The 10,208-nt window shown below is 39.2% G+C and overlaps 1 protein-coding gene across 1 annotated transcript; it reads right to left on the bottom strand.

The window, feature by feature from the left end:
* Window positions 1-650: 650 nt before the first annotated feature.
* On the bottom strand, window positions 651-9,142 carry adipor1b (adiponectin receptor 1b). The gene is made up of 8 exons (XM_017693464.2): window positions 8,729-9,142; window positions 7,714-7,917; window positions 6,325-6,453; window positions 5,765-5,936; window positions 5,256-5,442; window positions 3,403-3,590; window positions 2,532-2,725; window positions 651-1,562 (listed from the first exon to the last, which is right to left on the bottom strand). Exons 2-8 carry the CDS (start codon window positions 7,849-7,851, stop codon window positions 1,434-1,436), a joined length of 1,137 nt encoding a protein of 378 aa, XP_017548953.1. The 5' UTR covers window positions 7,852-7,917; window positions 8,729-9,142; the 3' UTR covers window positions 651-1,433.
* Between the last annotated feature and the right edge of the window lie 1,066 nt (window positions 9,143-10,208).

Below are 10,208 nucleotides of genomic sequence, written 5' to 3'. Positions count from 1 at the left end.
CTTATGATGTTTATGTGTGTTCATGCACAAAGGTCACAATTACTTTTTATATATATATATATATATATATATATATATATATATATATATATATATAATCTCTGTTCTGACTGCGCTGTATGGTGCTCTCTTTATGACGTCAGCATGAATGGGTGGAGCTAAACTGCTTTAGGCTGAATAGCTGTAAGGCTTGTTCAACTTCACATGGTGCTGCAGACTGACTGCCACCTGGCTTTGTACAGTGCATACTGGTAAGATTTTTTCTCTGACCAGCATCATACCATGACATGCACCTTTAAAATCTTGTGGTAACGAGGCATCTGCAGTTTTGAATACAGCACATAGTCCATTATAATGTGTAGTGAATGTGGTTATTGTTTTTGTATGTGAAATTCAAATTTCTAATCTTCAAACGTTACATACGATGGGTAAAGACCACAAGAACTGCCAGCTCACAATGGGCACTGCCGGTCAAAACATCCTGTTTCCCGACTCCTGCAACCGCAACCAGCTACTCTAGGCAACCATCAATGTGAGGCACAGTTCGTCTCAAACAAACCCATAAATGCGTTGTTTTTTGTGACTTCGCAACAACACTGACTTTTAAACAGGATGCTTTCCAGTTCAGTTTCAACATATAAACTAGAGAGTTAACTTTTTTTTTATTTGAACAGATTTATGTAGTACATTAAACTCGTTTCATAAAAAGTGAGAAAAAATTGCATTTCCATGACATGTACCTTTGAAATTATATAATGTATATGTCTGCTATTCATTAATTTATTCATTTAAAAAGAACATGTGAGATACATATTGACCATGAGACCTTACAGGAAAATTCAAACATCTAAAAATGTATATAAGAAAGTTCAATTCACAAACTCTATAGGTCACATGAAATCATTTACAGCAGATAAATGACATTCACATTTCATTTCGGTTCTCATAAAATTCTGTAAAATTAGAAACTTTTGTCGAGTCCATAACCTGTAGCTACTACTCCCGGATTTGGAGCATGTTGACCCAGCAGTGCGCAGAGACCAGAAAGGAAAAAAAGAGGTAGTGCTGTTTAGACAGCTCCCAGTGCCCGATGTCTGAACGTCTCTTACGGTGTACTTTTTGACATTGTGTTTTAAACTGAACCGAGAACAAACAATTGACTGAGCTCTGAGATTTTCCCTCATCAAGGTTTTCAAGTATTTCAATATTAAATCATCTGTGATAACAAACTTTTTAAAATAAATGTAGTAACCTTTTAAATTCACTTATCTTGGACTTTTGATCAGTATTTACTGTGTAGTAGGTGGACAGATACACCTGCTCTTTTCCAGCTCTTGCTGATTTATGAGTGTTCAAAGTAGTCAGCACACTGGTACTGAGAAGAAAGGAAGAAACATTGAAGAACAGCAAATAAGGGGAGGGATGGATGATGTTTAGAGGAGAGAGTCGTCCGTGCAGCCTCCTCCCAGGCCATAGCGGAACTCCTGCAGGTTGGAGATACCATAGAAGTGAATAAATGCTGCAGCCACCACTAGCACATGGAATATCTGATGGGACTGGAACTGTGGAAAGGAGAGTTGGAAAAAGAGAGAATTATTGGCACATAGAGATGACAGAATAAAGCAATAGACTTCTGTTTGTGGCTAGACTTTTGACTTTCTGCTTAACTGGTTAATGTCCATATCTGAAATTTCCTTTTGTCTACATATTTGTGAACTTCTTGGAACACAAATCTGGAGAAATGCTCAGAGTGATCAAATGGAATGGCTGTGCATCTAATAGGTTTTATCTTTTATGTCTTAAATGCTATTAATTAATACTAATCACTATCAAATTTAGTGTACTGGTTACATGTATCTGCCATTTTTAAGCCACACTATGTAAGTTTTGGGGATTTGGAGACCTCTGAGGTGGAAATGTGTAACTGCATGCAACATGCCGAACACCATTTCGTAACACTTTGTGCTTTGGACCCCTTCCACGAGTGCATGAATCTGATCATTGCAAGCACGTTGAAAGAGTATTCAGAGAACTCAGTCAAAACTCAGTGAAGGACGTGGCTTCTGAGGATGTTCGTGAATTATGTACTATTGCCGTCATGTCTTCATCAGTATAATGCTAATTTTTGGTACCTAAATATCGAGCTGAACAGTTTTTTGACCCTATGCACGTAACGCTAACAAATAAAGACATGGTCTGAAAAATTCACTTGAAATCAGACCTAACGCCTTGATTTTTCAATTACTATTTAAGGCTTTACAGGGTGAAGGAAGTAATGCTACTTATTTCAATTGAACAAATAATCAAAAATCTTAATTAATAACAAAAAAATCTTACATGGTGCAGCCTTAACAATTTTATTTGATTGTTTGAAAAAAGTGAAAATAACAGACTCTGATTCCATCACTCCAGATCTATGGTATTTTTTCATTTCATACTGAAATAAGTTAATAATATATTAACATGGGCTATAATGATAAATGTCCATTAGTTAGTCTGACAGCTTGCTTCATGCCATTTTTACATCTTACCCAAATATCACATTTTCCAGGAAAGAAGCGTTCAGGAATTCGTGCAGCATAGAGTCCAGCTCCAGTTATGTACATTGCACCCATTAGGATGAACCAGCCCATCTGCCCTACTGTTGTGGCTTTCACAAAACCCTCAGCGATGGTGAAGTGCATGGTTGGAATGATTCCACTTAGCCCCAGGCCAAGAAACACACCTGAAGATATGCGTAAATATGAAAAAGTTACCTCTTTAATATTCAGCATTCCCCATTCCTCACACATGTGATAACCCTTTACAAACCAAAGCTTGTTTCTTGGAAAGGTAGGAAAACATGCATGTGTATGAGTCAGTGTAATGTGCGGGACTATGCTATCTGTATGATACTGGTGGACAAAGTACACAAATCCACTGCTTGAGTTAAAAGTAGATACCCTTGTTAAAACATTACTTAAATTAAAGTGAGTTATTATAACAATCCAACATTTCTCCCTTGGTGTCTTCAGTTCAGGAAGCGGCTAAAATGTCACCCCCCAATTCTAACTCGTGAAATATCCTTCACAATGTTACGGCATTGCTTCTGAAAGCTTGTCAGAGTTGGCCGGACATAGTAACAATTGCCAAACTATGGTTGGAACCTGTTGTATTTAAGGAAAGGATTCATTTGGATATTGTAGAAAATCTAGTTATTACTACATAATATCATTCAGAAAGGAGTGAAGAAAAAAGTGGGATACTTTACTGTGAAATGGAGCAAACTGAAGGTAAAAGTCTCAAAAAATGGAAATACTTTAACAAAAGTATAGATACTTTAAAAAATACTTTGTTATTATCAACCACTGTCAGTATGTGCACATTGCTGGGATGTATATTACCTACACGAGTGTGTGTTACCTGCACGTGTAGGTCGGTGGCGTGGAGTGGCAAAGCGGTCCCACTGCGCCACAATAATGGCAGCGATGCCCAACACACACACCACGGAGAGGTAGATGAGCCGTGGTTGTGGGGAACAGTAAAAGGAGTAGTACAGCCACGGGACAAATGAGCCCATTATCAGCAATGCTATGCCAGAGTAGTCCAATCTAAAGAGACGCACATGGGCAAAGTATGAGGAAGCTGTACACAAATATGCAGACCAAAAGCCACACTTACCTCAGTAACAGTACTCCTGTTTGAACTGTCTTCATGGTAATGTAAGAATAAAATGTGCTAAAGGATGACATCAGTTAAGCCTTGCAGGGCCAGAAATGTTCTCATAATGAGAATATCTGTGGACAACCATGAGAATGTTTGGGCTAAATGTTTCAGTGGAAACATTTTCTTATGCAGGAGGGGTGATGCACCTGCCAATATTTTCTGACAGACAACAAGCCTGTTATTAGCCCACCAATAAAACGTAAGTTAGCATGGTTCAAAAAAGCCACCCCAAAAAACTCAGATTAAGCATGCTGGTGTGCATCAAGAGTGCCAAGAACACATTACGTGGTAAAAAATGAACTTTACCTCTTACAAGGAAAAAACAGTTCTGTTGGCCAATGTTTCATTAGCTAGCCCATTTTCTTTGGTTATTCAAACTCGTAATTGTAATCTGAATGTTTAAAGAGCACAAAATAGAGGAATTTGTGCGAGTTCTAGAGGGAGCGCATTAATCCAGCACTAAGTCATGTTCCCAGATGTGTATTCTCATTACGAGGTCATGTCTGGCCCTGCGAGACTAGACTTCACTCTGTTCCTCAGTACAGCCAAGGGTAAAATGAGGTGTCCCCTCCCTCCTCAAGTGTCATGTTTTCTGATTCTTCTCAGTGTCATGTTTGCTGTGTTCTGTGTAGTTATTAAATGCAGTGTGTAGCTCTGATGTGTCCTCTGAACTATCTGTGGTCATTTGGGAAAATTAGCCAACCGAATCTGTTACAAATTACATTAAAACTAATTCAGCTCCAATAGGCAGATATGAAAACACATGAGCAGTGAAAAAGGTGACAAGTTCAGAAACCAATCCTCTGTAGTGAGATTCAGCAGTACTGTTTGTTGGAGAGGTTTGAACATTTTGGTGCATTCTTGTGAACTCCAGACTAAAACACAGATGTAACTGCTGTAGAATTATTACTTGCTGAGCTCAACGTCTATGTAAATACAAGTCACATCCAAAAAATTTTTATTGGTCTTTGGGTATCTTTGAAAAATCATCATTTGTATTCTACTTGCTCTGAAATGATGCATTGTGCTTGGCCTTCCCTGATGATTGCTATTTGCGATGTAAGTTGTAGACAGCCATTTAGCTCTCACAGCGGTTACGACAGTCCAGAGAAATCCACAATCGCAATTTTAAACAAAAAAGTGAAGCTGATTTTCTTGGTTGGAAACAATGTTGATTTATATAAGTTACTGTTTTTTTGGCCACTGTTAGAAAACTCCCAAATAGAAAACGTGAATATATTAAAATGAGATCAACTTTACTGCTCATAAAACATGACTTTCTTGTCATGTTTCAGTAGCAATATATCACCTCTGGTTGACCAGCAAAAACATAAATATGATATGTGTGAGCTGACCAAATAATGGCCATGAGCTGCTGCTGTGCTGTGTTTGGGGAAGAGGGCTGGCAGCAGACTCACCCACCCCCCACTTTCTAAATTAAAAGCTAAATCTACACGATTAGTGTGAATGACATTCAGCATTCAAAAGGGAAATTTTCATGTTTGCATGTTTGAATATGTTATAGCCATATAAATAGTTCATGTACTCACTTAGAGAATGTCCTGGAGACTTTTTCTGAGTGGCAGTAGACTGTGTGGAAGAGCCAAGAGAAGCAAAGACAGAGCACTGCACCCAGGAAGAACATCCCGATCACCACCTTCTCCTGCAGAGGAGCCATGAATGAAACATTTGGCCGCAGCATGGTCAGAGTGCCCAGAAACAGGAAAAAAATCAGACCTGAGAGGATAATAACAGGATAATAAACATGTGGTAAACACCATGGAGACTTAATCAATTGTCATTACACATCTATTGTTATCTAAGGGTTTATTTAGTCATTAAAAATTCAAGTGCCTTTAGACTATTGCTGAGGAGAAGAGGAGGCCATCATTTGAAAAGCAAACATCAAGCTATAAAAAAAAGTCAGTGTGAAGTCATTGAGAGTCTCAAACAGATAAGAAGCAGATTAAAAACTCTGGTTACCTGGCAAACACAGATAAGTCTAACACCCTTTCAAACACACAACAGAACATGAATACATGGAGTTTTAGCTACAGACCCAATAAATGTGACCAGATGTTCCCCGTTTCTGTATGAATCCTGAAGATGCTACCGAAGCAGGCCCGGAATGATGGCATGGGCGGCCGGTGACCATGAAGTAGGTAGTCATTGTCCTTCAGCCAATCAGGAAGAAGCTGATAAGGGATCACTCGCCAGCGCCCATCCCAAACCTACAAATAACGTCAACACAGGTACAATAACGACAAGTGACTTTCAGACGCATCGGAAATGCAAAGCAGCTGCTGACAAATTGGACTACAGCTCACTAACTGCTGCCATTTAAGGCCAATAAATCTCAAGATTGCTTGTAAGAGTGCTAAAACGGGATCGGGGATTTGTATATCCTAATGCAACATTACATGCCAGAAATTGACTAGGGAGACGTTCTATGAAGTAGGGTTTCTCAGTAAATTGGATAACAGCCCAAAACAAGGATTGTTAAGCAAGAAAGTCTCATACTTCTTCTCTTATTCAAAACACTTGATTATCTGACTAACTGATCATTTTTGTGAAATATCACGCATTGCTGCCCTGCTATATGTCATTGTATCTGTTTACCTTGTGCACAAACTCCTCCATCTTCTCCATGGCATGGTGAGCCTGCAAGGGCAGCGTGACCACCCGCAATCCCTGACCTTCCTCCTCCTCCTCATCATCATCATCATCATCTGGGAATGCTCCTGCAGCCTGTGGATACAAATGCAGTTCAGAATTAAAAATGATATGCAGGGACAGCAACTGAAAAACACAAAATACAGTCAACAGAGTGAAATCAAAGCAGTGCTCCTGACAGAACTGATAAGAACTCAGAGTGACATCAATGCACAGCAATATATCCTTCAGCTTTTAATGCCTTTGATTGTTAAAATGTGTTTTTCTACTTATACACTGCCAAAGCTTAAGGACACATAGCAAAAATTTCAAAAAGTTTAAACAAAAATGAGCAGTCAGTTTTCAGTCTCTTAAGTTATTACAGGCTATGTTGACAGTGCTAAGTTGGGAATAATTCCATTCTATAATTCCAAACGATCATTTGGGATAAACATATCTGCACAATGCTACAGGTCACCTGGGACTGGCTGCTTCCACAGCTACGAAGAACATGGAAAAAGGAAGAAAAAACAAGCAGCAGATGAGACGGATAAACTATGGACTCGAAAGAAAGCAACAGTGGAGAGTCGGCGCATATTCTGGAATGTGCAAATATGCCTGAAAAAAAACAATCCTACAACAATTTGACCTGGTTGGTTCAAAAACAATTCTATATGTACACTCTACAAAAAATAAACAACTGAAAAATAAAGCCAATATTAAAGTCACAGTTATTTGTATTATTTTGCTGATAACACATGTCTGTTTAGTATAAATCATAATTATGATTAAATCATTATGTCATGGTTAACATTATTAACACTCAATACATAAATTTTTAAAAAATTTAATTAGAAACACAATAAACACTTATGTTTTACTCAGTAATGCTGCTTCTTTAAATTTTACCAAAACAAACAATCTTATATATTGCAGTTTTGGGTTAAACGCACTCTTCATGTCAAGACAATTTATTGAATGTGAGGCAGGTTAAAGATAAAACATGCCCAAACTTTGTAAATTAATATATATTTTATGTTAACAAAACAAAATATAAATGAATTTGCTTACTTCTTAAAATCCCAGGATTATAACATACTACACCTTACTATTCAGTAACTACATGGACTACAATGCAAATTGCTGAGTAATTCTTAGGTTACAGAAGTTTGTATTAAAACTGGTCCCACCAGTACATTCTGGCTATTTAAGCAGTCAACTGAAAAGTAAAAGCACTAAGATTTAAATTTCAAATGAAAGCAAGGTGCCCCTAAGCTTTTGATGAGCAGTGTACTAACAACATTCCTTTCTTTTATTTCTCTCTCTCTCTCTGCTCGTAATTCAGATATCACTCACTCTGGGTTTAGGCCCTGAACCGGTCAGCAGCGGCCCAAGTTCAGCGAGTTCCACGTCCTCCATGTTCTCCTCATCCTCCGAGACCCGCCACTCGGCATCACTACTGGAGCCGTTGTTGCCATGGTGTCGGGTTGTCATGGGGAGAAGAACCTAAAGCTCCCCACGGGCCCCACCTTGCTCCACAGCTGACAAAGTCCTGAAATCCTGTACAAGTATGACATTAAGAAGGCAATAGGACAATAATGAAGCAAAGTAGACACAAAACAACATACTGAATTTAAGCTCATGGTGTGAGATGAACTAATTTTAAACAAAAGAGAAGAAGCTAAAAAAAATGGGCCAGATAAAAATGTCGACCTACTTATATTGTGAAGCTAAAAATGAAATAATGAAAGGGAAGTAAGCACTGCCTAAAACTTGGACGACAGTCAACGTGTGATATAGACAGTAGCACAGACAACGTGTGCAAATACATACAAACCTACTAGTAAGTAAACTCAGTGAGCAATGGTGTACTAACTTTGTGTCTTAATTATATTTCTGAAAGGGAATTTCCTTCTCACTCCACCAAAGCAGATGTTCACAACACGAATAGGATCTAAAGGTTTACAGCCCGTCTTTGTTCCAGGACATTTTAAACACATTTTTCAACATATTTGAAATCATCGTTGTTATTCCATGACGTGGCACAACTTGTTCCGCAAGTAATGTCAGTCTGAGTTGGTGGCAAACGTAAAACAAGCGTTAGCTAACTGGCTGGCTGGATCTACAATTTTAAAAAGCGTGGATATGAGACGTTTGCAAGGAATTGAACAATCGTATCTCGATATAACGTTACATGCTCTCCGCCTGCCAGAGAAGTGGACTACGCGCCTCATAACAAAGCATGGCATCACCAGCCAACGCTACACGGGTAGCCGTGACAGCTAGCACCGCTAGTTCCCTTCTGTTCATTTATACAGACGAATAAAATGCTTCCATTAGCCATGTCAGTGTTGCTGCATACCCAACGTACCTGTTCAAGACAGCTGTTGACCACGGCAGCGCTGTTCAACCACACTCAGTTAGCTAACTTCAGCATCAGGAGGAATTCTCGGAAAGGAAAGTCGCTGGACACACATTCAGTTAAGACTGCCTGTCAGACTAGCTAACCTAGCTATCCTCAGCTTGTTTGGGTTAAAAACGACCAGGACGTCGAGTCGCCTGATGTCAGCTCCAGGTGGCTGAAATACACGTTGTTGGAAAACGTTTTCTGTTTGACTCTGAGCATTTAAAACAGCTCTTGTGAGCTGTTATCTCGCCCTCGCTCCGCGCAGGTAATGGTTAGCTAAGTAGCTACAGCTAACGAGAGGCTCCTTCCTGGAAGCAGGTCGTCTGTCAGCAGCGCAATGAGCTGTGAACCTCCTCACGGTAAGCGCTGTGATAAAAGGAGGGAACGGCTTCAGACACCAGCAAGACACGGGCAGGGCTAGTCTCCTGATAAAATGCTCTGTGCCGCACATTTAGCTGCTATAAACTACTTACTACTGTTAATACTTATGCGTTAGTTAAGTGTCTTACGTTTATACTTTTTACACGGCCGACTTTCAATAAGATCCCATTTCTCGTAGCCAAAATGGCAATCCACTATTTCCTTTTATAGTGATTAATGAAGTATAATATAAACGGCATTAATGCCCATGATGTATACCTACATGTTAAATGGGAATTACACCTATTTTTCAAAAGTCCTGCATAAAATTCTGTTTTAGAGACATGTACTGATTCAGTATTGTTTACAGCGGTGGTTACACCAGACAGGTGTAACTGAAACTAGCATACAGAAACATAAATTATGTTATATAAGTTATGAATATGTTGCCTGACGCCTGAGACATTGTTTTATGATAGCATTGTGTTAACGTTTTGGACCTAAACATACAAATCCACTGGTTGTTTTGGATGGTAAACAAAACAGCTATAATTTTATTGTGGATATATCTCATCCTCTAGTTTCTGTCACCATCACTATAAAAAACGTCTATAAAAACTTTTACTAAAACATGTAAAATTCAGCGGCGGGTAGCTTGCCTCACAGCATGGAGGGCCTGGGTTCGAGTCCCCGGCCGGGTGACCACGGTCCTCTCTGTGGGGAGTTTGCATGTTCTCCCCGTATCTGCGTTGGTTTACTCCCACAGTCCAAAGATATGCAGTCAGGCCGTTTGGACATGCTAAACTGCCCCTAGGTGTGAGTGAATGTTTCTACTACCATATAGCAGTAACCTTGGCAAAGCTGATGGACATAAACAAGCACAAAAACTACGTTAACCGGAGTTAAATGTAGTAATTTATTGTAATGCAGTAATATACCTGGCTCCCAGTTCAGGTCCCGGAGTACCATGATCTGCACATGTCTTTTTAAAATAACCCAAATAAGGAAAATGACCCAACTAATAATCCGGCTAATGAAAACGATCCGACTAATGACTTAGTTAATAAGCATTTGTTGAGTTGAA

The sequence above is a fragment of the Pygocentrus nattereri genome, chromosome 28, assembly GCF_015220715.1.
Source record: "Pygocentrus nattereri isolate fPygNat1 chromosome 28, fPygNat1.pri, whole genome shotgun sequence".
NCBI classification, from domain to species: domain Eukaryota; kingdom Metazoa; phylum Chordata; class Actinopteri; order Characiformes; family Serrasalmidae; genus Pygocentrus; species Pygocentrus nattereri.
This window is presented reverse-complemented; position numbering and strand designations above follow the sequence as displayed.